The 27,921-nt window shown below is 41.8% G+C and overlaps 1 protein-coding gene across 7 annotated transcripts in view; it reads left to right on the forward strand.

Moving 5' to 3' along the window:
• OSBPL6 (oxysterol binding protein like 6) overlaps positions 1–27,921 on the forward strand; it is a 210,804-nt gene that overhangs the window by 127,030 nt on the left and 55,853 nt on the right. For all 7 annotated transcript variants that reach the window (XM_046019019.1, XM_046019015.1, XM_046019016.1 and 4 more), the window contains exons 4-8: positions 15,780–15,872; positions 22,424–22,546; positions 25,059–25,112; positions 26,303–26,416; positions 26,551–26,721. In XM_046019019.1, the coding sequence (XP_045874975.1) occupies positions 15,780–15,872; positions 22,424–22,546; positions 25,059–25,112; positions 26,303–26,416; positions 26,551–26,721 (555 nt within the window). The remainder of the gene's footprint in view (positions 1–15,779; positions 15,873–22,423; positions 22,547–25,058; positions 25,113–26,302; positions 26,417–26,550; positions 26,722–27,921) is intronic.

Below are 27,921 nucleotides of genomic sequence, written 5' to 3' on the forward strand. Positions count from 1 at the left end.
CAGTACCTTCCGCGGTTCTCTGGCCTCACTGTCTCCCTTACTGCCTTGTGAGATCAAATTTCCTTACTATGGCAGATTCATTCTCAGAACCCTTCAAAGATTCTTGTTTGCCAACACAATTAAGGCCAGATTTCCTTCCTTGGTGTCCCATGATCTCCGTGATCTGATCCAACCTCCCATACCATACAGTCTTGTCTGTGCATCATTCCTCAAACTGCCCCATCCCTGTCTCTGGGCTTCAAGGATTGGCTCATGGGAACTTTCACTGACCACTCAACCCCATGTTGCCCTCTCCCTTCTCTGAACTTTCACAGAACTTTCTGGCAGCACTTGACATGTTTCCATTGTTTACCTTTTTATGTACTGATCTCAACTGCTTTTTTTTTTTTAAGATTTTATTTATTTGAGAGAGAAAAAGAGAGCATCCGGAGGGGGGAGGGTCAGAGGGAGAAGCAGACTCCCCGCTGAGCAGGGAGTCCAATGTGGGACTCAATCCACATCATGGTTATGTGGGTTATGACCTGAGCTGAAGGCAGTCGCTTAATCAAGTGAGCCACCCAGGCACCCTCCTCACCTGTTTTGTGAGCAAACTGATGACATGCTCTAATTCTTTAGAGACAAGCCTTGCACCTCAAATATTTTAATATATCCTAGAGGATATTTTTAAAGACCTGCAATGGCATCAGTCTGGTCTTCTTATTACAAACTTGCCATCCCAGATGGCAAGATGTCCTCTCTCTTCTTCCTTCCTCATAGATTACATAAAACAAAGAACATCTGCCAAGCGCATAGTAGTAATTGGCCCATCCTTCCTGTGGCCAAATTCTGTAGCACAACAGGTGAAAGAGGAAGAGGAGCTGGGAGTTGAAGTGATTCAGTGCCCCTGTGATTTCACGAAATGTTTCTTCATCAGCACGAGAGGGTCAGGACTCCACTTAGTACTTAACAAGTTGGAAGCCTTCAGTAATTGCTCCATTTACATTTCATTCCAGACTGATAGCCAATGTTAGAACATCTAACAAAATTAGCTGTGTGTGTGTGTGTGTGAGGGAGAGAGAGAGAGAAAGAGACAGAAACAGAGAGAGATCAACTATATTTCTTAAACTGCAAGAAATAGATGCCCTAAATTTTTCACAAAGAAAATAGAGGGGTTGATTAAGACATCTAGAACTTATACATAAATCAGTACTTCCAAGCATATCTGCCAAAGAAAGGCTTCCCCTTGAGATGTTGTATGAAAAGAGAGTTTTATTGTCAAGTAAGAGGAATGCTAAACACAATCTCTTTTTGCAATATACATTAATAAATTAAGGACACTGATAAATCCTGTTGTTAGAACTTTAACTGAGCACTTCTAGAATCTAGCAGATTGTGGAACTTTTTTTATTCTCCTAAGATTTGGTGGTTAAACATCCACATTCTTCTTTCTGTTAAGAAATTGAAAGATCTGGGTGGCTCAGTGGGTTAAGCCTCTGCCTTTGGCTCAGATCATGATCCCAGGATCCCCACATCAGGCTTCCTGTTCAGCTTCTCCCTCTGCCTGCTGCTCCCCACTGCTTGTGCTCTCATTTTCCCTCTCTTGCTCTGTTAAATAAATAAATAAAATCTTAAGGAAAAAGAAAGAAAGAAAGAAATTGGAAGATCTAGGAACACTGGAGCCCAGATTCTGAATTGGCAACACCACACGGGGCTTAGAAGCGCCTTCCCCTTTAGATGGGGCAAGTACCCTCTGATTGGTCGTAGTCCCTGCCTTTCCTTATCGTGCTTCAATGCTTATGTTTCCTGCTAGGCCCCAGAAAGCATTTGGATTGCCAGCTCTGATCCTGGATATCAGGTCAACCACAGTAATATTGAGGTTACCAAGAGTGATCTCCAATTGGACATTAAGAGGGCATCCCAAACTCAGCATGGCCAAAACTGAGCTCCTAATTTTCCTCTCAAATCTACTGCTTCCCAGTCCTCCTTATCTCAGTAAGCAGCAAGTCTCTCCTTTCTTTTGGTCCAGACAGAAACTTCGTCAAAAATCATCCTCAACACATCTTTTTCTTACACCTGCTTCCAAACCCTCAATGAATCCTATCGGTTCTACCTTCAGATGTACCTGGGCTCTGACCACTGCTTACCACCTCCTCCCCTCCAACCCTGGAATGAGCTCCTGTCACATCTCACCCGGATGATGGCTGTAGTCTTTTACCTGGTTTCCCTGCCTGTAAGTCCCTCACCCAACACACAGGCCATTTTCACAGAAGAGTCAGAGTGATCCCTTCAAAACCTACATCAGAACAAGCTGTTTCTCTGCTGCAAACTGTCTGCTGTTCCCATCTGTCTCTAAATAATCCTGGAATTGCTGACCATCGCCTATTACCTCATTCATCATCTGGTTCTGCCTACCTCTCTGATCCCATCTCCGGCCTTGTTCTCCTTTACTTACTTCTCTCCAGCATTTTCCTCTGTTGTGCTCCCACCTCAGGGCCTTTGCATTTTGGACTCCCGTAGCCTAACTTGCTTTTCCTCCAGGCATCCCCAGGTTTGTTTTTATACTTGACTCAGTCTCCGAATGCACCCTTTTTGGATAGCCTTCTCTGTTCTGCCCTACCTACCCTCATCACACATTGCCTGCTCACCTCCCCTGTCTTCAGAGCATTAACCACCACTGGATAGGTTACGTATATATCTGTTCCCGTCTATATCCCCTTCCTCTATGGCCTGTCACTGACCTGTAAGCTCCCTGCAAACAGGGATTTTATTTCCTTCAATAATGTCCGCCTAGCACCTCATACAGTACTTCACATATGGTACAGCTCGAATATGTTTGAATGAATAAATAAATGAGGAGTCGGTATGGAGAGAAAGATTGGGAACCAGGTTCCAGTGGTCTTGATGGCTGTGAAGGAATAGGCATGAGGTGGGGAGATGGACAAAGAGAGAAAGCAGTATCGTGGGGAGCTCTGTGTCTCCCACGACAAGTGGATTTTGAGAATGGAAGGCAGATCATGCAAAGGTGGCGAGGGGAGCTGAGAGCACAGACCTTTCTGCTTGCTGCTGACAGTGCTTATATGGTGAAATAAGGGACTTGAGGCTTATGAAGGAAACGGTATCAGACAAAAGCAGTGTTGGGAGCGTTCTGCATGAAATTTTAAAAATATTGGTGGGGGTGGGAGGTAACTTATTTTATTTTATTTATTTGGTATAGTCGACACATAATGTTACATTAGTTTCAGGTTTACAACATAGTGACTCAACAACTTTGCACATTATATGCTATGTTCACCACAAGTGTAGCTACCATCTGTCCCCATACATTGCGATCAAAACATCGCTGACTATATACCCTATGCTGTGCCTTTTATCCCTGTGATATACTCATTCCATAACTGCAAGCCTATAGCTCCCGCTCCCCTTCACCCATTTTACCCAACCTCCCATCCCCCTCCCATCTAGCAACCATCAGTTTGTTCTCTGCATTTGTAGGTCTTGATTCTGGTTTTGGTTGTTTATTCATTTGGGATTTGGGTCTTTTTTTTTTTTTTTTTTTTTTTTTTAAAGATCCTACTTAGGAGTAAAATCATATGGTATTTGTCTTTCTCAACCTGATTTATTTCACTTAGCACAATACCCTCTAGGTTCATCCATGTTGTCTCAAATGGCACAATCTTATCCCTTTCTTTTGGCTGAGTAATATTCATTGTGTGCATATGTATGTATATCTCTTTATATAGAGACATACCTATATAGAGAGACACATACCACATTTCCTTATCCATTCATCTACCGAATGGATACTTTGGAAATGGAAAAAACTTGGGTTGTTTCCATATCTTGGCTATTGTAAATAAGAGTAAACATAGAGGTGTATATATCTTTTCAAATTAGTGTATTCAACAACTTGATTTTTATTTATTTATTTTTTATTATGTTTAGCTAGCCAACATTTCAGTAGTGTGTTTTTTTTCGAGATTTTTTTTTTTATTTACTTATTTGACAGAGACAGAGAGATCACAAGTAGGCAGAGAGGCAGGCAGAAAGAGAGAGGGGGAAGCAGGCTCCCTGCTAAACAGAGAGCCTGATTCGGGATCTCAGGACCCTGAGATCATGACCTGAGCTGAAGGCAGAGGCATAACCTTCTGAGCCACCCAGGCACCCCCATATTATTAGTTTTTGATGCAGTGTTCATTGAGTCATTAGTTGCATATAATACCCATTGCTCATCACCACACATGCCCTTCTTAATACCCATCACTCAGCTACCCCAATAACTTTATTTTAAAACAGGAGTTACTATTTCCCACTCATAGTGCTTATTCTATGGTGACATTACATGATAGGCTAAATTTATGACCAGCTGACTGGATTTTGTTTGTTTGTTTGTCTTGATAATTACGCTGACATTTACATATTTTAGAGAATTTTTTACAATATGCAGGACTGAGACCACCTATAGAGACAGTCTTAGTGGTTGGGGGATTAGGGCCAAGGATCTGCATTTTAAAAAGTGAGGCCTCTGTTTGGAGCCATTGTTTATTTTTATTCGTATCATTATCAGGTCATTTCAGAAAACCAGATGCTATTGCTCTAAGAATTTAGGATTTGTAGTGTGTAATTACCAGATGATAGTGTCTATTAGTATGAGTATTAGACACAATGAGAATTGTTATAGCTCTACTAGGTTAGACATTGCAAATGTTTCAATGAGTTAATCTTTTTAGTTTAATGAAAAATCAAAGAAAGAAGTATTAGCCATTCCTTATAATGATTTAAAGTTCACTGAAGCTCAGAGATCATAAAATAAATAATTTTTAAGGAAAAATTAATTATGAATAAGTCATAAGAGGCTTATAGTTAATCTTCTGGGCAGTTTTTTTTTTTTTTTCTTCAAGATTTTATATATATTTTTTGAGAGAGAGAGACAGAGACAGAAAGAGTGAGCAGAAACAGGCAGGCTGGGGCAGAGGGAGAGGAAGAGGCAGACTCCCTGGGGAGCAGGGAGCCCACTAGCAGACCGATCCTGGGACTCCAAGACCATGACCTGAGCAAAAGGCAGACACTTACCTGACTAAACCACCCAAGAGTCCCTTGCCAGTTTTTATAAATATTTCTTTAGTACTGTAGTCAATCTTCAACAACAAATAGATTTCAATTACATGGGTATCTAAAAACATTTCCCGTACATTATCAACAGCAGTACATTCCAGAACCAACCACGGCCTGTTCAGTTAATGACAAGCGAAAGCTGTCCCCAGCAGTGATTGTGTGGGACTCCTGGAACCATGGACTGGCGATATAATCTCCCAGATCTGGGGTCAGCGCTATCTGACATACAGCTGACATTAGAAGAGAAGAAGGTGCCTAAAACCCTAGAAAGTAAAAAATACCCCTCATCACTGTCTCTGCTTTATGTGTGGGGTTTTCATACAACGTTTTTTCTTGGACAGACAGGCTGATAAAAATATCCCCTAGCATATACATGAACTGAATTGGACTATTTCTCTTCCAGTTGAAACTCTGAAGCAACTTCTTGAAATAGCTTTGTTAAATGAAATAACCAAATCACTGCTTTGAAATATAGTGCCTATCTTCTGACTATGAAAACTAGTTCCATCTTTGAGTTGAGAAAAATAAAATATTACCACAAACAAAAACGTTCTAGTTTTTAGAGAAAAAAAAATGCAGGTATTCCCGACTTGATACCAAACCTCCAATTTAAACTTGAGCTGCTTCCAATTTAACCTTTTTGGGATTCCATTCATCCCGTGGAACCCTACTTTTAGAACTTAGGGCCAGTGTCAGTGGGGAAGAAAAGAAAAAGAATTGCTTGTAAAACCATGCTATGACCAACTTCTGTGGTTTAGATGCATTGTATAAATTGGGTGTTCTGGAAAATCTAAGTATTAGGCATAGTTCCTGAATAAACAGAACGATACCAGCATCTGTGACTATTTCATGAGTTGGAATGAGTTGGAATGATCTTCACCATTTTCAGAGACCTAAACTGTGGCATAAAGTGCTAGAATATCTTCCCCACAACCAGTGAGCCCTAAGCCAGGATTTGCTCGGTGGAAACACAATTCTAGAGCCCCTATTCTTGGCCACACCACTATTTGCTTCATTGTGAGGCTTGACAAGCTGAATGTCCAGGAGAAGGGCCTTCTGTACACTTGTAAGCAAACTTGGTAAGGTAGCATTTGTCTGTTATTTCTTAGTTATGTTTTGTGCCTCATTTTTTCCCTTCAGTGAAAGCAGTGATTTATTTACATCCTCACTGGCCAGGGAAACAATAGATCCAGTAGAACACAGACCAATATGTTAATGGCTTTTATCATGAAATAACTGTTATCAAAGGCAAATCATGTTCTTTGTGCTTTCCTGAATTTTCTGTGTTTGCACTTAGACCTGTTGCCTTGGTAATGAGAAGTTTTGACCATTTGTTTGTTCATCGAAAACTGTGATCAGCCTTTTCCATGAAAAGTTGTCCTGCTGTCCCCACTGTTTGGAGATCTCTGTCCCTGCTGCTTGGTGTTTACAGTGTATACTTAGTCCATGTCAAATGTGCTGAAATTGAGGCTACTGGAAAGAAATTTGCCACCTGGCACTCAGATGCTCATTATCCATGAGTAATTCAGTACTTGACACTGTTTTGGAAAGAATCCGGCTGCTGCTTTCCCTGTTATGTTTGCAGAATCCTCTGGTTCTCCATGCCTGCTTTATCGGTTCCTCACTGAAGAAGTTATCTCTTATTACTTGAGCTGGCTGGTTTGGGATAGCATTTTTATAGCAGCAAATTTGCCTGTCACACTCAAGATTAACACACCCCGTTCAGTTCTTCGGCATTACACCAAATGGAAAGAGCCACAGTATAATCAGTTAGTGAACCCCAGAGGGTCTCATTCATAGGTCATTGAGGGGGCCCGGGAATCTGTCATTCACAGAAGCTTCCCCAAGGAGACTGTTACTCACCCAGGGCTGGAAAGCATCGCTCTTACAGAATACATTTATAGGTGTTTCTCAAGGACTATAAAAACATCATCTCAGAGGACCATCAATTCTACAAAACTAATTTATTTGATTTTCAATTTTGACAAATAGAAAATATTACCATCCCTTTGCCCAGTAGCCACTGAAAGTGGCTGGGCTGTAAGTAAAAATACTGTCACAGGGGTAAAGCAGAGCCCCATGCGTGTTGCATGAAGTACCAGACTTCCTGACCTCAAATCCTGATTAAAAGCTGATTCTGTAGTTATGATAGTAGCCAGTGTTCGTGAGGTTTCAGGGAAACGGACATTCTCATGCACTACTGCCAGCCAAGCACGTTAACTGATTCTGCTTTTCTGGAGGGAAATTTTGCGATCCATATCTAAAGTCTTTTGTAAGTTCATCCCATAGGATATAGTAAATCAACTTCTAAGAAATGTATTCCAAGGAAGAAACAAAGATAGATACATATAAAGATTTCTGTGCAAAGATATTTATGAAAGTATTTTTAATGTTCCACAGGGAGTTATTTAAATAATCTGTCCTGTAGTCATGCAATGAAATACTGTACTGTTGCAAAAAATGTTTATGGAGAATGTTTCATGTTGTAGGAAAATTTTACATTGTTAATCGAAGAAAACTGGTTATTAAGTTGGAAATATAGTATAATTCCAATTTTATTTTTAAGAATTAAGTGTAGGGGCACCTGGGTGGCTTAGTCTGTTAAGCGTCTGCCTTGGCTTGGGTCATGGTCTCGGGGTCCTGGGATCAAGCCCCACATTGGGCTCCCTGCTCCCTCTACCCCCCCCACCCCTGTTCCTGTTCTCTCTCTCTCATTCTCTCTCTTAAAAAAAAAAAATAGGGTATATAGGGGCACCTGGGTGCCACAGTCGGTCATGTGTCTAACTCTTGATTTCAGCTCAGGTCATGATCTTGGGATTATGGAATTGAGCCCTCTTTTGGGCTTTGCACCCAGTGCAGAGTCTGCTTCAGATCCTCTCTTCCCTCTCTCTCTGCCCCTCCCCCTTGTGCTCTCACCCTCTAATAAATAAATAAATAAATAAATTTTTAAGAAAGAATTGAGTTATATATACACATCAAAAAAAGCTGAAAGCAAACATAGCAAGATATTGAGTTTGTTGCTGGTGTGGTAGTTTTAACTTTTTCTTTCTTTTCTGACCCATTTCTGCCCCCCCCCCCCATTTCTGCAATGAATGTTTCTTGCTTCTATAGCAAAAAAAAATGTATGTCCTATCTTTGGAGTCGTATTTTGTGACTGAATGTGTGTACGTATGTAGCTTTAAAATTGTATTTTGTATATAGTAAGTATAAATGTTGGCCATTTTAATAATGAAATTGTAAGCCTTAACTCCATAAGGAAAAAAATTAAAATTAGGTGAATATATAGGATATGCCATGTGGGAGACTTGCAGCAAGGTTTTAAAACCATCTTTGAGATACCGAGGCAGGAGCTGGGGCCACCATTTCTCCTCTTAACTCCCTGTATTTATCTCGTGGCAATTTAATTTGTTCTTTTTTTTTTTTTAAGATTTTATTTATTTATTTGACAGAGAGAGAGATCACAAGTAGACAGAGAGGCAGGCAGAGAGAGAGGAGGAAGCAGGCTCCCCGCTGAGCAGAGAGCCCCATGTAGGGCTCAATCCCAGGACCCTGAGATCATGACCTGAGCTGAAGGCAGAGGCTTAACCCACTGAGCCACCCAGGTGCCCCTTAATTTGTTTGTTCTTTTCATTCAGCAAATATTTATGGATGCATAGGCAAATCATAGATATATCTGCTCTGAGTTCACACAGGTGATCAAAACAAATTAACTCCACCATCAGTACACACACATAAATGTTAAATAGATACAGATAGGATTTTTTTTTTTTTTTTTTTTTTTTGCTTTTATTGTTAGTAAGATCATGTGAGTGATTGTCATCCTGAAAACGTTTGTCTCTTCTGGGTCATTTGAATAGCCTTGTAGAAAGTTATAAATAATCTTGACTTTCGTGTTCTGTTCGAGTCACACATAACTGCTGTCCTGCCTTTTAAATGAACTCTGTGTGTTCCAGAGCCTTCGCTCTTGAGGTGACCTAGGATTTGTCCCTGTTATTTGCCATTTGTTTATAATTGCTGCAGTGAAGTATGGCCCGAGTTGCTGGGGTTTTCAGTGATTTTGTTAGAGTGTTTGTAAGTGTTGAGAGTACAGGAAAGGAGCAAACCCACCAGTAAGTTCTCGTTCTAGTGTTCCTTGAAGGCAACCATAGGAATTAAAAAGCTATTTATTCACATGCTTTTGAACACTTCATAGTCAAGTTTGCTGAACTACTGTCAGCTGTCAATGGACCACTTGATGAAAAAAAAAATCCTGATGGTATTTTTTGTGATGTAGGATTTCCAACCGTAGGCCGGTCCCATGTGGGGCCATGGCTATCGGTTCCCAGTAAGTTTTCTATATCTACGCAGAAGGAGTCAAGACTGTGAGGACTGCTACGTTTCCCTTCAGGGCTTCCCAGGGGTGCCATGTGGAATTCTCCAAGTCACTGTTTCTAAGATTTTCTACTTTCATTCATTTCCATGGCACTTAGATGGAGATTTATGATTAGTGCAATTCTGCCATCTTTCAGTGAGAGTAAGGCAATTATTACTATAAAGAAAGTAATAGAATTACTGTTTATTCAGGCGTGGCCTTCTGGCTTTGGTGATTTTAATATTTTATGCTATTGCAGTAAACATAATGATAATAATAACACTATTTCCTTGCAGGAGTTATTGAGAAGTCAGTAGGCATGTCCACTTGCCTCTGCTGCTGGGCTGTTCAGGAAGGTGCAGGGTCTGCCTTTCCGCCTGGAGCTCTTGCTCTCTTGCTAGTAGGCATCTTGGACATCTGTCTGCACGCACATTGTTGGTTTCCTCAGTGAGCTCCGATGCTCTGGTCACGAGGTGCTGCTGTCTCCCATTACCAGGCTGACTAGGTAACATGATGGTCATGCCAGGTATGGACTCTTCACTTCCAGATATCCTGCCCCCGCCAGGGTGTTTGGACACCTCTTTCTGTGGCTGTAAAAATACAAAGGATTCCTACAGATTTACTCTTAGGGCATTTGCCACGGAGATATCAGCTCCCATTATTTATTAAACGCCCATGGTATGCCAGGCCCTGGGCAGCACTATTGCTTACACTGGGTGCCAGCTCTGTGACTTGCAGTGTCCTCTAAGGCAGACATTACCGTCCCCATTTATGGCTCAAGGACACTGAGGCTGAGAGAGGGTCATGATTTGTCCAAGTCACCTGGTAAACAGCAGCACGAGGGTTGGAATGCTCATCTGTGTGATTGCAAATTTATGTTCTTTTCTCGGCATCAGACGCTGCATCCCCGAAGGCAAAGCTCGCTGACTTGCTCTTGGTCCCTGAGTTGGAAATGAACCTTAAGGTCGCACCATGCTTAAGACGACTGTAATCTTTTTGTTTTGTTTTGTTTTACTCATTCCTGCCTCTCTGCTTCCACAAAAGGTTGTGATCGAGGATGGCCTTTGATGTGTTCCGTTAGTCTCAAGGGAATACACTGCTTCAAACCACCGCTGTTTGGCCATTTAACATTGGCTTTCATTTCAGTAGAAGGCAGTGCTTAAAAGCCTGGATGCAGAGTAAAACCCCAACTCACATTCCAAATCCAGCACTTACAGGCTCTGTGTCATTAATTTAACCCCTCTGTGCCTCTCTCGGCTCAGTCAGCCGTAAAATAAATGGCATAGTCATTACTCAGAGGCTTTTTGTGAAAAGGGAATGAAATAATCCATGTAAAGCCTGGAGACAGGGCTGCGGGGAAACCAGACATCCCCCACCCCCCTCCCCCGCACCGTCATCATCAGCGCTCTTGCAGGAAGGTTAGCAGCACCACTGAAACAGTGTGGCTGCATTAAAATTAGATGTAACTAGAAGAGACACAAGCCTCACAGCCAAAAGCCGGAAGAAGAAACTACTTTAGAAGTTTATAAACTGTTTTAGGTGTTTTTTCTTTGAAAATATTTTATGCAATTCACAAATATCAAGATAGCTTAGGTATGATCCTCAGAAGAACGGTTTCAGTGGAGGTCACATTCAGAAGTCCAGGGGCCAGTTCTCCTTATCGGTGTCCTAGATTTGTATGAAAAGTGAGCCTTTGCCGAGGTTTGTAGCCATGGCCTGAAATAGTTGCAGCAGCTCCTGTAGGTCTTTGAAATGCAGTGAGGATGAAGACAGACCTCAAGAACTAGGAGAGCCGTGCCGTGCGTGTTTCACGCTCGCACTTTGAGACTCAAGTTTCCTCCATGGGAGTTGCACCAAATGAACTCTTACCAAATTGAAGAACTGCAGTGACATGTGTGTCCCAGACTTCTGGCTTTACGCTAAATAGGCGTCCATTCTCCTGGTTTGGATTCTCCTGGTTTGGTCGCCAATCCTTTTGATTCCTAGCAATATTTTAAATATTCCCAGGTTACCTATAGGAACAAAACTCATTTTTATCACACTTGACATACCCTTAATTGATCTTCTCTGTCTGTGGCTTGGTTTGGAAATTAGAGGATTTAGTTTCCTTCCTCTGGCTAAATTCCTGAATTAATACTTTATTTCCTGCCTTATAGGTGCTACGGTCAAGTTTCTTTCCAGGTTTTGCTTTTCTTACCATGTTCGTTTGTTGAAGGGTGGGGCCGGGGAGGCGATGTATGTGTGTTCTAGTGCCCACTGACCTGCCAAGATGAGGGTAGAGGGGGGCCTCGAAGAGAAGATTGAGCCAAATATATTTCACTGGGCAATTTAGATTTAGCAAAATCAGTAACGAAGTGGAACAAGGGTGAAGATGCAGGTTTGCAAAAATTGGTTCAGCCTTATTTGGTCTTTGGCTCGTGGACTACCTTTTGAGAATCACTGCTCCAGAAGCTAGGGGGTGGAATGATGAGTGGGAAGTTTGACCTTTCCTTTCCTATTTTTCTGTGTTTCTATCTGAATCTTTTATAATGAGCATATATTAGTTTTGTCGTTTTAAAACATAAGAAAGGAAACGAAAGTTGGGAGGAGGGACGATGATCTCCCAGAAGACAGTAATTACGTTTCCGCTTCAATGGCAACAAAATTCTCATTTTAGTTCCTAATTATAGGATCTCAGAATACATCTAAATTTTAAATGTAGTTGATATGTTTCGAATAGGCTCCTATTCAAAATACCAACATGAGCAAACAAATAATGCAAGTTCCAGGTCCTTTGTTCCCTTCTTGTCTGTTAAAGACCTGGGCACACACCACCAGGTTTTCCCTCCATAAGATGTCTTTGCCTTTTTTTTTTTTTTTTTTTTTAAGGTAAAATGAAAACAGTGAGTAGAGCCTGACATATTTATTTGATAAAATATCATAGATCTAAATGGCATAATATAATTCGGATTTCACTAACATTTATTTAATATCATTGTCATGTATTTCACTTAATGTTTACATAAAACTTGTAAGGTAGCTCATACTATTCTCTTTTTCCAGAAGACAAGGATATAGATGCAGAGAGAAATTAAGTAATACTTAATTTCTCTCTGCAAACAAGTACTTTGTATGTGTTCAGAACCCAGGTTCAGTTCTAGTTTCATCCGACTGTAGGCCAGTGGTTTTTCTCATTTTGCTCATTTCTCATCCATTTCTCATTCAGCAGAGCTGATGATTCCTGCCCATCCATAGCAGTGTTCCTCTCTGGGATGAGAAGGTGGGAGATTATCCCTGGGGGCTCATCAGAATCTATGTGTGGGATGATATGTGTAGTTTGGAAAAGATGCCAGGGATAATTCTACTTCCCTACCAGCTGCCCCGATCAACATTCATTGCATTACCCACACTGTCCATGATGGTTTGATTTTAGTCTATTGACTTTAGAATAGAACCTCTTTCAGTTTTGTATTTAATAACTCTGTAAGTAGGGGTCCCCCCACACACACGTAAATTTACCAGGTAATTCATTTCATGGAATTTTTCTGGGCTAGCGTATTTCCTTCTCCCAGAAATAAATCATGTATTATGTGGAGTAAGGAACTATTTTTTTTCTTACTCCCCCCCCATTCTTTTAAATCTAAATTCAATTAATTAGCATTTAGTGTATTATTAGTTTCAGAGGTAGAGGTCAGTGATTCATCAGTCTTATATAACACCCAGTTCTCACTACATCACGTGCCCTCCTTAATGTCCATCACCCAGGTACCCCATCCCTTCACCCCTCTCCCCTCCAGCAACCCTTAGTTTGTTTCCTATGATTAAGAGTCTCTTATGATTTGTCTCCCTCTCTGATTTTGTCTTGTTTTATTTTTCCCTCCCTGCCTTATGCTCCTCTGTTTTGTTTCTTAAATTCCACATAGGAGTGAAATCATATGGTAATTGTCTTTCTCTGATTGATTGACTTATTTCGCTTAGCATAATGCCCTCTAGTTCCATCCATGTTGTTACAAATAGCAAGATTTCTTCTTTTTTTATCTTCTTTTCTTTTCTTTTCTTTTTTTTTTTTTTTTTTTGACAGACAGAAATCACAAGTAGACAGAGAGAGAGAGAGAGGCAGGTAGAGAGAAAGGGGGAAGCAAGCTTCCTGCTAAGCAGAGCCTGATGTGGGACTCGATCCCAGGATCCTGAGATCATGACCTGAACCAAAAGCAGAGGCTTTAACCTGGTGTGTGTGTGTGTGTGTGTGTATGTATTCCAAATTTTCTTTATCCATTCATCTGTCAGTGGACATCTGGGCTCTTTCCATAGTTTGGCTATTGTGGACATTGCTGGTATCAACACTGGGGTACAGGTGCCCCTTTGAATCACTACATTTGTATTTTGGGGGTAAATACCTTGTAGTGCAATTACCAGGTCAGAAGGCAGCTGTGTTCAATTTGTCGAGGAACCTTCACACTGTTTTCCAGAGGGGCTGCACCAGCTTGCATCCCCACCAACAGTGTAAGAGGGTTCCCCTTTCTCCAAAGATGCCTTTGCTTTTGACTGTTGCACAAAAGGCACTAGCACACATATGAATACTCAGCTACATTTATCATTTTTCTCTGCTAATTCAGGTAGATCTGGGAATGGAAGGAACCGAGTCCCAGTTAATGCTTAGTTTATCCTTGGACATTATAGCCCTCAGATTAGGAATTCTTGCTAATCCCTGCCCAGAGATATATTTGGCCCCAAATTATCTCTTCTTATTTCTTCTGTTTCCTCACAAGTTGGAGAGATGAGAGCAATTCATAAACTTTTTACTATAATTACTCTCTTTCTAATAAATGATTTTAAAAATATATTTGGGTAGGATTTTAAAAATCTATGATCGGATCCTTTATTTTCAAGGTAAGAGAAATAATCAAAAGCATAAAACTTACCAAGAAATTGGGAAAAAATGGCTCAGGTCAAAGTGTAATTTCCTTCTAATAGTTTGCCAGCAAAGAGAAGAAAAGAGAGGCCTCAATGAGTAACTGTAATACTGACTTTGTCTGTTGAACCAATGAAATGTTCTCACTAGAGTAAAAATGTCACATTTCATTTTCAGTTTATACCTAAATATTAACTCCATTGAGTTATTTCTTTGATGTCTTTCAAGTTTATTCCCCCATAGAAAATATTTAATTTTTCCCAAATATATAAGCAATATCTGTTTATTGCACTAAAACAATATTAAGAAAAAGTTAAAAAGCTCCTATAATCCTACCACCTTTACATAGCTACTGTTAGCATGAAGGAGTATGTTTTGACGACATGTATAGCACCATCATATTCTGCATGCCCTTTCTAGCATGGTTTTTCAGTTGTCAGGACATCATTTGGGTATTTTTTCCATATCGATAAATATATATCAGTCATATTGTCATTTCAAATCACTTCATGGAATCCCCTTAAAAGTCATGTGTATTAGTTATTTTTTTACTATAACAAAATAATACTTTAGTAAACTATCTGTCCTTGTATCTTTGTATACCAGTCTGATTTAGCCGTGTAGGTTTAGCTGTGGGATTGTTGGGTCAATGAGGCATGTTCTTCTTTTTCCAAAGACTTCATAATAAAATGACTCCTAGAGAGATTATACCTGATTTATACTCTGTTTTCCCCAGCTGATCCATTTTTTAATCTGATGGTTTAAAAAAATCATTATTAGTTTGGTTTTTATTTCTTTGACTACTTCTGAGGTTGAGGTTGAACATCTTTTCAAATGTTCTGCATGAGTTGCCTGTTCGTGCACTTTGCCTATTTTTCTGTTGGAATGCTATCTTAGTGATCTGTGAGTGCTTTTCATCTTCTGTAAAAGACAGGCTACTGCTTATTGTATTTGATGAATTATTTTCTTCTCTGTGCATTTAAAAATTATTGTAAGATATCACAATTACAATTATTTCATAAGAACTATAAGCAGCTCTAGAGACTTAAGTGGTGTTAAAGCTCAGAGGTTTTTTGATACAGACCTTCCTTTTTGTCTGTTGCCCTTAGAGAGGTAAGCAAATTCTTTTATGTAAGACTGAGTGGTAGATGTACATTCTCATAAAGTTATACATATGTTGAGACATGCTCTGTGGTTTTTTAAATCTGTTGATCTCTGACCTTTTCTCCAAGCCCGAAACCAGCCCTGCATCAGGAGCTGAACAACATAGGCGTAAGAGGGAGAAACCAAATCCTGTGCTGACATTTTTCTGTTACTGTTGCCTTTGGTCTCCTCGGGAACTTGCCATTGTTAATGTGGCTCACTGTTCTTACCGTGATCCACGTGATTTCACCTCCATGAAAAATGGGTTGTCTAATGCTGGGCTGTATTTCCATGTATTTTCAGAGTATCCATGTCCTGGAGAGGACTGCTTCCTCCAGCACGGAGCCCTCTGTCAGTCGGCAGTTGCTAGAACCAGAGCCGGTCCCCCTTTCCAAGGTCAGTGATGGGATGTGATGCTTTCTAGGATGGCGTGATGCCTGCTCTGGGGCCAGCAGGACTATAAACAGGCCTTCCACCTGACTTCCCTTAGGGTAGCTGGAATTCCTCCCATGGGACTGTGCTGCCACATCTTTCTATCTCCAGTATGTTGGCTTTCTCTGCCCGTTGTGAGGGAGGAACAGATGAAAGTGTATTTTGCTTGGAACTGCAGGACTACAAAGATCCAAAATACTCTTTAGTTTAAAGGAAGAGAAACCGTGGTCATTCTCCTGTTGGAGACATGAGCAGCTATTTCTGCATCAAGCTAATAAAAAAAAATCATTGGGTCCAGCAAAAAGTCACAGTACTAACAACAGCAGCAAGAGCTACCATGATTGCCTGTACTGCATCCCAGGCAAGGTGTCAGGTGCTTAAATACACAATCCCATTGAACAGAACCCTTGCTAACAGCTCCGTACACTGTAGGTATCTATTACATTTACAAATATGGAAACCAAGAATGAAGAACTTGCTCAAAGTCTGAAAAAGTTGCCCAGTAGCAGGGCAGGGATTCAGACTTAAGACTTTTTCAGTTCTAGCCCCGCTGCAGAGACTTAAGACTTTTTCAGTTCTAGCCCCGCTGCAGGTCCGATAGCACCTGCCTGGAGGGGCTGTTGGACATTCAGAGTCCCAGGCCTTCCTCGCTGTGAGCTCCGAGGAGAACACCGCAGACTACTAATGAAAACCTCTTTTGTTTAATGGAATCCAGCATTCCCTCCCTTCAGACGCCTTCTCTTTCTTGGACTGGGAAGACATCTAAATTCATTTGTGTCTCAAATCAAAAAAATCATAAAGAAAAGTTGAAGAGACGCCATCCTACTCATCCCTACCCCTTGCGCTGCTCCGTGCAGTGTTCTTCAGCGGGCTGCCTCCCCTCTGGAGAAACTCAGAGAATAGAATGCTTGGGGATTTGGAATGCAAATATAAAAATAGCACTTTATTTCCCCCAAAAGACTGAAATATTTATCACTGATTCTTCCACTTTGCTTTTCCTATACTAAACAGAATCCTTTAAGGAAAGAACATACTTCATGGTATGAAATATGCATGTGTGTGCTCTTTATGTTTGGAAGACATCGCAAGTTATAAAGTTTGTGGACTGCAGAACTAAGGAAAGGGGGTTATCAAACTTAAAAATAATTTAGAGAGAAAGAGAAGATGATCTGATTTCTATTTGAACGGCAAACCGAGAGAATGCCTACCTGGTAACTCCAACTAGTAATCTCTTTGAAAACATCAGTTCTCTCTTACAGGCAGCTAGCAGAGAGAGAGAAGAAGTAAATACTGGGGCAGTGGGCGAGGCAGCTAACATTTCTTGAGCATCTCCTTTGTCCCAGGCAGTGGATCAGTACAGACACTGTTTTCCAACATCAGCCTCCTCGACGAAGTGACTACCAATGTTCCTCTCATTTTGCTGAGAAGGAAAACTGAGACTTGGGGCATCACTAAGTTAGCTGTCCAGAGTTAGATAGCCGTGAGGTGTGTGCCAGAAACCAGGATGGTGGGAGATGCACGGTGAGAGGAGACCTCTGAGACGGACACACGGAAATGGAAAGGAGAGTTGCTGGCATTAAAAGCACAGATCAGGAGGAGCGGGGGAGGCCCTGGGGGGTTGCCACCCCTGCAGAGGGCACGGAAGCTGAGGGCACGGAAGCTCCATACCCCATGCCAAGAGCTTGCCCTCTGCGTCTCTTCTGCCTGGCTCTTCCTGAGTTTTATCCTCGTACAATAAACTAGCGGTCTAGTACAAGAACAGTAATAAAGAGCAGATGCCCATGAGGCTTGCTCTGGTCCCTCGTCTCCCACCACGTGCACCGCTAGCATCCTTGGCGTCTGACTGTATACTCTGGCTACATCCATCTGCGCACAGTTCCGATCCCGGCCATGCCCTGCTCTCCCCCAGAATGGCATGTCTGCTCCTTCTGGAGTCTCTCCTGTGCCTCGCTAAAACTCTACTCTTCTAAGCCAGGCCCACAGGACTCCTTCTTCAAAGGCTGCTCCTCACACCCCTTCCCCGATGCACCCTCCACCCCAGCCTGTCCCTGTGCTTATGACATCTCTTACTTTAGCTTACCTTCTGTCTTACGTCAGGTCGTGTAGAAGGGGTACTGGGCATAGGCGGTTTGTGATTTATTGAGGGAGAGCCCTCGGGAGCAAGGGGAAGCGAAGAGGCGAGGGCCATGTGGTGCTGGCAGGAAGGGGTTTGCGCTGGAGTTCCCGCTGGAGCCTGTTCCCAGGGTGAGCCCTGGAGCACGGATGGGACCACAGATTTGCTCTCACCCTGAGGTAGGGACTTTTTGTTCCCTCGGCTCTTTGTACTCTTGTGTCCTTCAGTAGGTGAGAGTCTTGAGGGAGGGAGAGGCTGAGCTGTAAATGCCGCAGCCGTGGAGGAGGGAGATTGGTGCCCAGGCAACTGGGACCAGGAACCCACGGCCTGATGGGGGCATCTGGGTTGGGCTCCAACAGCATCCGCTTCCCATTATCCTCCGTGGATTCTGCTGTAGGACTGCTACTCTTGTTGTGGTGGGTTTTGTATTCATAGGTACCGCATCTCCGGGGGCCTCATGAAATCAGAGGATCCCATCCCTTCCAGGGACCATAGCACCTCACCCTCTCTCAGTCCCTTTGCAAGAAGAAGGGCTTCCTGGGCCCCGGTGGGTGGTGGAACACTGAAGTACACAGCGTCCAGACTCAGGATTTGTTGACCTTCTTTGTTTGGTGTTTCCACCTTCCAAGGCACGTTCGCAGACCACCTGCCCCCAGCACTCCCGCATCTAGAGATACTCTGGAAAAAGGAAATGTCTCTGTTGAGCAGACTAGGGCTGTTATCAGATGACTTTCTGTTTTTAGTTATTATTAGATAAAAAGCATATTTCAAATTTCTGGAACAGCAAAAATGTTTGTGTATCTGACTCAAGTCCTGATATGATCACATTAGGGCTTTTGACTGTTTCTATTATAAGCAAACCAACGAAAATTGGAGATTTTAAAACAGAAAATCAGTATCAGTTGAAATTACAAAAAAATTCTTCAGTTTTCAGAAAGTGATATTAACTTTCTTGAGGTCGACCTAGTCTACTAGGCATAGAGGTGGGTCTCATAAGTACTGAGATGGGCGGTTTCCATATCTTACACTCCTCATTTACAACATTATCATCAGCATTATAATTGAAATAGGGAGAATGTTGTTTGCTCTGGATTTACCTCGTTGCCTCTTTGTCAGTTTGACAGCTTATTTAACTGTAAGAACTGTATTAGGATTCTTTTCAATTTCCTTTGGCTTTAGTAACATTGGATTAGAGCAAATGGAGTTATTTGTTCAGAGCTACTGCATTTATGTTTAAAAATACATTTTAATTTTTTGCCTTTTCTATCTCATCCCTTTTCTTCCCTCCTCTGTAGTTAAACTAAGGAGAAAACTTCTGTGATAGAAATCAGTAGCCATAGCACCATAGCTATAAGCTGGTATTATAGTCTGTGTTTAATTAGAAAAAAGTCCAAAAAGCACTGTACTTACTAAATATTTCCATTTTACATGTTTTCCAGTGTATTCTTCAGCACACACACACACTCACACCCCCCACACATCATATAGAAATATATACATATATATATGTATAAAATATGTATACACACATTCTGTGTATGCACACACATCACATATATACGCACATCATACACACACACACACAGAATAAGTCAAAGGTGAATACTAGCCTTCAAATAAGATCTAGCTTAAAATGAAAATGTTATTCTAGAGATGCTATCCATGGATAGGGCTACTAAAAATAGAAATGTCATTAAATACAGCTGCTATCTAAGAACAGAGAAAACTCTAATGAATATATTTACACATATAGAGTTTTCTTTAATTACTTGATTGTATCAAATTTTTAAAAAGAAATCAGTAGAAAGCTATCATTTTTATGAAAATTTTAATTTACTTTTCTGGTGGTAGTAGAACCTAGTATTTTCTCTGATTATTTTGACATTCATAAGCAATGCTGATTTGTTGAGTAGCAGCTCAGTATTTTAAAATGGGGATACCAGAGCACCCTACTTTGTGCTCTAGACCATAATGCCACCTGTACTAGTATTGTCCAAAAAAACATGGTATACAGCCTGAAATTTTCTCATCAGAAACATTTTTTTTAAAAATTACTATATGTAGCAGTGCCTGAATGGCTCAGTTGATTAAGCATCTGACTCATGAATTTGGCTCAGGTCATGATCTCAGGGACGTGAGATCAAGCCCTGTGTGGGGCTCCACACTGGGCATGGAGCCTGCTTGGGATTCTCGCTCTCCATCTCCCTTTGCCCCTTCCTCCCTGCTCGTGCGCTTGCTCTCTCTTTCTTTAAAAAAAAAAAAATTGCTGTATCTACTTAACAGTTTTGACCAGCTCAATCACACAGTCCCTGACAGTGTTATCTTCAAGTAGAAAATTACTTCTTAGGCTGTGTGTAAGGAGACACCTACAAATACTGTAAAGGTTCTTAAGGCTGATAAGTGGATACCAGTAAGTGTGTTTTTGTAGGGTAAATAGTTCATTCACTGAGGACCCCTCAGGGATGACCAAGTAGACAAACAAATGGCACTGGTCTCAGACTGGTTTTCCTTGTCCAGTGGGGGGAGCACTTAGAGTTGGATTTGGAAGAACAGAGGCACGATGTTGACTGAGAGGGCTTTTTATAAGCCAGGAGTGTCTCCTCGGCTTAGTGATGCTAGAATGAAGCAATGTTCAGCTGCATGTCCTAGAAACATAACTTATTGTGAAAAAACCCCCATTTATACCTACTTGACCTTAAACAGAGATGTGACTTGGCCATAGGGCAAGCGACTTCTGGGATGGAAAGAGGGAGAAAGGAAAAGGGGAGTGGTACGTAACTATATCAGCCCCTCCCTTCCCGCCCCCGGGGCCAGCGTCAGTAACTGGTCATGGCACCTGTGCCTCTGGGCCTTGTCAGAGCCTCACGGTCCTTCAGCAGGTTCTGGGCGGCCGCCACCTAGACCTTTGCACCAGCAGGTCCATCTGCCCCGAGGTGGAATGCATCATTCCTGTTGAAGCCTCTGGTCTGTGGTTGAAGGATGATTCCTGATAGAATGTATCTCTTCGGAAGGCAATTTCCCAAGTCAGTTTGAGATGGGGCATTCCTCAGAGAGCCCTGCCCTCATGGGTGGCGCTGCACCCAGCTTTCCGAAGCTGAGCCCGCTGAGCAGTTACCCCGAGAGACTGGGCTTCCCTGTGCCATGGGAGGGGTTGGAGCCGTTGTGTGTGGGGCGTGAACTTGTTGCTCCTGCCTCTACTGCCCCATTGCATCACATGCCTGAGATCTAGAATATCAGTGTTGGTCGGATCTGCAGTTACTTTGGAGCTGCATAGGCCCTTCGGAATCACCTGGTCCAGGGATCTGAAAACCTGGGATGCTGCTAAGGGCCACGTATCTAACATGGGGACAGGCCCAAGGGGCACTGTGACAAGCTGACGATTTCCCTCATGGCAGGCCCAGTGCTGCCAGATCTCACAGACTTGAATAAGACACTCAAAATTTATATATTTTTTTTAAGATTTTATTTATTTATTTATTTGACACAGAGAGAGCACAAGTAGGCAGAGCAGCAGGCAGAGGGAGAGGGAGAAGCAGGCTGCCCACTGAGCAGGCAGCCCAATGCAGGGCTCGATCCCAGGACCCCAGGATCATGACCTGAGCCGAAGCAGTTGCTTAACCAACTGAGCCACCCAGGTACCCCAAAATTCAGATGTTTTTTACATCTGAAATCTTCTGACTTTTAAATGTTGACAACTCATTAAAAAATGTAGACATCGTAGACACACAGAATGCATCTTTAAAAGAAGAAGCCATGATTTGGTGTGTGTTTAACAGAGGAGGATGATCATGTAGCCGCTAGGATCCCAGATTTCTGGCCTGAGGTCTGGTGCTCTTTCCGTGGGCTCCTAAGTGTGCGTGTTTCTCAGGATGTGTGTCTTCAGAAGCATGGACTTCTGGGGGTTGTGTGGTGAGCAGGGCATGTCCTGTGAGCTCTGAAATGCGGGCAGCCCACGGTACCACCTCTAGTCAAGTAGGTAATCAGAACACTGTGGCCTTTCCATTTTGCACAGAAGGCCGGGACTCTGCACTAATTGAACACTTGTCATCAAAACAGCCTTCCCTTAAACTGTTAAAGTGGCTTGGTGCCCAGAGATGAAATCTCTGGAAAAATGCATTTTAAACCTTCCAAGTGCATGACATCAAAACTCCATTCTGCCCCTAAGTCCAGCGGCCAGCCATCTCAGATGGGCCCGTGAGCATCCAGGTCTACCTGGAAACTCATTTTAATTTCACTTACCAGCACGACGCTGTGTCGAATGTTAGACTTTGCACCGGGATGTGGTTCATACTCCTGGTGCGTCCGGTATTCCTTCAAAAGCAGCTTCTACTTAAGAGTCCGCTTTGACCATGTCATCAAACACTGAAAAACATGTGATTTAGTTTTTCTTCTTTTCTCTCAGGAAGCTGACAGCTGGGAAATTATAGAAGGGCTGAAAATAGGCCAAACCAATGTCCAGAGACCAGACAAGCATGAAGGCTTTATGCTGAAGAAAAGAAAATGGCCTTTAAAAGGCTGGCACAAGGTACCATTTTCATCGTATTCACCTTCAGATCATCTTTGTCATAGAGAGGATCTTATTTGGTGTCATTAGGTGGAAATCAGAGAGTATGTTTGCATGTATAAAGTAACTGTCACAGCCTTTCTTTTTTTTTTTTTTTAACCATATAGGCTTCAACCTATTATACCTGTTTAAGACTGAGATCTGTAATATCGGTATGCAGAGAAAACATATTTTACATGATAGTTAACGTCCAGCTTGTACATGTTGTCTACTCTGCTGTTTTTCATTTAGAGATAATATGAATATTAAAAAATAATAGTATGACTATGTGCTTATTAAAGATATGTTTTTAAATGCATGCATATGTTCCAATGGATGGATTTTTGTTAGGTATTCCACCATGACTGAACCAATTTCCTATTGCTGGACATGGAAGATATGTCTGACTTTTTTACTATGATGGTGTTGTGATGACCATCCTCATACACAAATGTCTGTGTAAGTCCTCGGGATGAAGTCTTGGAATGATTGTTACCAGTGCAAACTAGAGATGCCCAGTCACTGACCTTGGAAGTCTGCTTACCGCCCTCAGGATGTGGCTTATTCTTCTCCCCCTCACCCCACATCCTTTCTCCGTCTTCCAGTTTTAATTATGGAGCAAATATTTGGTACTGTGCTGTTGCAATTACCTAAGTAACGAGAACACTCTAGTGCTAAGAAGGAGAAAATTGTCCCTCATTTTCAATATAAGCCCTTCAATAGACCACCAGTACTGTCTCTGAAATCACTGGGTCCTTAGGAAATAGATTTTTTGCCATTTAAGGGAAAGACTTAAAGTTAATGGACGGGAAATGTTGCCCCCTTCCCCTGACTCTGAGGATGAAGTAAAAACAGGTCCAAGAGGCTTCTGACTAGTATTCCTTCTCACTTGTCAGAAGCCTTCTCAGTCTCCTGTGAAGCCATAATATTATCCCAATACCTGGAATTTCTCTCTACCCTTATTCTTCCTTGGATTTTGGCCACCTGGCCATACTCCTTCCTAGAATCACCTTTTGTTTTTCATGCTAGCCTCACCGCTTTGCAGTTCCTCGAATCAGTGGTCTTGCTAATCTCTTCCCCTGTGATCACACAATAGATGATCCCCGCTAACGTTCTTTGATAGGTAGAAATGGAAAAGGAGAAAAAAGAAGTCCAAGAAACCGATGCTCTCTGAATCGCTCACTAATCGCATTCTCAGGTCCACATCTCAGCCAGACTGGCTGTGGTTCAACAGCCACCCTTTCTGGGCGGTGCCTTTGAGCATTTTTCTATGTAAATAGTAGGAGGTTCTCACTTGCATTGCTTGTTCTCCCGGGCTCTAACACCACAGATATTTATTCAAGTAATAGCCTATTTGATAGCCCGAGCCATGGGAGATTGAGTAATGACGTGTTTTTCAGCTGTGGAGATGCTTTCTTCCAAGGCTCACTTATTGCCCTAGAACCTGTGTCGAAGAGGTTTTTCTGACCTTCTCTGAGTTCCATGCAGAGTATTACCTGAGCCTGACCACCTGCTACCGTGGCCACTAAGTGTTCCCGAATCACATAAAACCTTCCCAGCAGAGTAATTTTCCAACAATAGAAAGACTCCTTGCATCTGTGGAGACTATAGGAGGGCACTGGACCCGTTGTTCGATTGGGTCCTGAGAGCTGTTCGTTCCCTTGTGAATTGCCCGGGGAAAGGAAGTCAGCAGAGGGTTCCTGAGTGTTTGTGAAGCAATGATGGCTAGATTCATTTGGACTGGACCAGGAGCATCTTGGAGGAGACAAAAACTGCCAAAAATCTTTCTCTCTCTCTCTCTCTTTTTTTTTTTTTTTTTTTTTTGCTCTTAAAGTAATTCAGAAACAATATTTAATCTCTTGTACTAATAGTGAAATGTAAGTATTTTGCTAAGTGGAGATGCAAGTATATTGCTGAAGCTCCTTCTTAAACTTTCCAGATAATTTCTTACTCATAGATCTAGTTCACCGACTCCCGTACCAGACTTGAGCATTTTTAGGAATTTTCCATGGTATCCAGGGAAATGTAGGAGTTTACATCCAGGGTGAAAAAACTTCCCTCTGGAGAAGCTCCTCACAGAATCACTGTGACCTCAACTGAGTTCTTCTCATTTCTCACTTTCAAAAACACGCCAGTGTGATTCTTTCCGAAAGTCATGGCTGAGGATCTGAGATTCTTACCCCCAACCCCACTCCCTCCAAGGCAAACCATGACGAAAGATTGCATTCCCACTGGATTGTATGTTTAAAACAACAACAACAACAACAAAAAAGCAAAAAACCCAAAACCCTAGTGGGCTGATGACACAAAATTCAAGCTTAGATTTCCTGACCAGTTAATGTCACCGACAATGACCAGGTGCACTGAATTCAAATACATGAAAATGATCAAACATACTGATTGCTAAATGCCAAGCCACATTAGCCGCACACTTGTGACTGTTCTATATGATTCAGAATGTACCTGGTAACTGGGGCTTGTTTGGTTCTTGCAGCGTTTTTTTGTCCTGGATAATGGAATGTTAAAGTATTCAAAGGCACCACTCGATGTAAGTAGCACGCAGGACATGTTTCAAAGATGGTTTTAAAGTGAGTAAACACCACCGTTGTGCAAGCCTTGTGATGTAGTTCCCAGCTTTGTGCATTTGTGTGCCTGTCAGATGTAACAAGCTCCCAGACTTCCATGTTCCAGGAAAGGTGTGTTTGATGCTTGTGCTCACGCTAGCAAAAAAATCTCTAACTGGAGCATGAAGATTTAATTTAACAATTGTCATGGATGTCGTTAAGAACAGAAGGTTAAACCTACATGTGATACACTAATAAAATGACCCCTTCTGTCTTGGAGAGAAAACCCAAATAGACCTTTTTTCCTGCGTCTCTCAATAAGCTATGCTTTATGTGCTTTATTTTGAGATTTAAAGCAACCTTTGTTCTTATCTATATCCTTTTGAAACCTATCTTATGAACTTCATTTCTGTTTCACACATCGTTTTATCTTGGAAATCCTAACTCACTAACATTGTTGCAAATTATTTTTCTTGGAGTAGTTGTTTGCATGTAAAACTGGAAGATACCATCCGTCTTGTCAGTGTGGCAGAGGGAAATAAGTCAGGGTTCTGTTTTGTCCCCATCTCTCCTATCGAATCAGCCGTGTGTCCTTGATCAGACAAGGGCAACCAGAGGAAGCACTGATTGCTCTGAGCTCTTAGTCCCAGCTGCCCAGTTCGGCCTCAGCAGCTGGCTTCTGGTTGATTACTTGGGGGATATTCTGGGTTGTAGGTCAAAGATTGACCATAGTTATTTTAGGAACCACTAAACATAGTGGTTTGGGGGATATAAACTGTGCAATCTAGAATTATGAAAATTAGCATTATAAATTATGCCAGAAACAGGACTAAGAAACCAGTAGTCTTGGGGCATCTGGCTGGCTCAGTTGATAGAGCATGTGACTCTTGATCTTGGGGTCATGAGTTCAAGCCCCACATTGGGTGTAGAGATTACTAAAAACAAAGATGAAAAAAGAAAAAGAAATGAATAGTCTTGTTTGTTGAAATTGCTGGGAAGTCACAGCAGCTCCAGCTGTCCTCAAATTAAGGACCTAAACCATTTTCTCTTTGTAAAGGAGGTGTGGTATTTCATCTCCCATAGATAAGTTAAAGATTCCATTACTTTCGCTTCAGTACAGAAACACAGAAAGTCATATATTCTTCTAGCCTATTTACTAGTCTTCTGACTTCAGATTCAAAAGGGGAAGGTCCACGGAAGCATCGATGTCGGACTCTCGGTCATGTCCATTAAAAAGAAAGCTCGGAGAATAGACCTTGACACAGAAGAGCACATCTATCATTTGAAGGTAAAGTCACTTTTCAATAGTTGGAGAACAGAGAAGAGTTTCTCTGCCATTATCCGGGGAATTCATTTGCCTGTGCCAGTGGTAAATCGGAGATTGGTTCCACCCTTACTGTCTCCTCTTGTTCTTTGTTTCAGGTGAAATCCCAGGACTGGTTTGATGCGTGGGTCTCCAAACTCCGCCATCATCGATTGTACCGGCAGAATGAAATTGTCAGGTCACCGAGAGATGCTAGTTTTCACATATTTCCTTCAACCTCCACTGCCGAATCCTCACCAGCTGCCAACGTTTCTGTTGTGGATGGAAAGGTGTGACTTTGTTATATGAAAATCAGCCCAGAAATTGCTTGGGTAATTATGTAGGCACATAACTGGGTCTCGTTTGACAAACCAGGAAGAGAAAGTTTATTTTGTCAACGAATCCTCAGGACAGCAGAGTCACTGGGCATCAGAGTTAATGACAGTTATAGATTAGGTAGAAATGTGGATCATCAAGAGAATTACCAGTTACTTGTCCTTTGTATGAATGGACCACATCCTAATTTTATATGACTTTGTAGGGATATTGGGAAGTAGAGTGAACATTTGGTTAAGCAGCCCCTAGAAACTGGTATCTTCCTGGGTAGTAATAAGAAGACCACAAAGTTTTAAAAATGAAACTTGCTTCCTCACCTGGAGCTGTAATATATAAGACCCAGAGAGAGACATTGAATTTTCCCACGAGGTTAGGGTAAATGGGCTAGAGAATGTGACCCTAATACACATAGTAGTCTGAATGGCGAGGCACTGTGTTAATCATTTGACATTCACTCATCTCTAATCTTTTAGCCCGAGCTCAGAGACAGTTAAAAAAAAAAAAAATGTTTTCAGAAGTGACATGGCTATGAAACAGCTGAGCCAGAATCTGAATCCTCATCTCTCTGTTTCCAAAATCCATGCCCTTCCCATTATACCAGGTACCAAATTAAGGGAGGCTGAAGTTGTTCTTTGGGCTACATTAAGAGTTCATTTTTTATGTGGCTGAAAAGCTAGAGGTGTTCCCTGTTAAAAACCAAGGTGAAGACAAGAGGCAGGGCAGGGTGACCATTGTCTCTGCCTTTGATTCAATAATTAAGTTTTCTGGACCATAACCACATTGTGATGCCCAGGGGTGTTCCAGCTGCCATTTGGCACCTGCCATTGAGAGCACAGACATCTGTGAATAACGGGCCACCATCAGGAGTTGGGTTTAAGAACCTTTCAGTGAAGATTCTGCCCTTTTCTGTTTTCTTACTTATGGATATATGTAATATATATTTCCAAGTTTCCTTAGCATAACACTGAAAAACCTCATGGAATCTTCAAGATCAGCCAGATCAGATGAAATGAAATACTGTTGTATTCACTTTTCAGTATTTCAATGGAAGTTACTTAAGTAATTTTGTTAAATCCCATTAATTGTATTTCTCAAGGCTCTTAAACCTTACTTCATTCTGGTTATAGCCTTGCCAAGGACTGTTCCATCAAGGT

Source organism: Meles meles, chromosome 9 (genome assembly GCF_922984935.1).
Source record: "Meles meles chromosome 9, mMelMel3.1 paternal haplotype, whole genome shotgun sequence".
NCBI lineage: Eukaryota > Metazoa > Chordata > Mammalia > Carnivora > Mustelidae > Meles > Meles meles.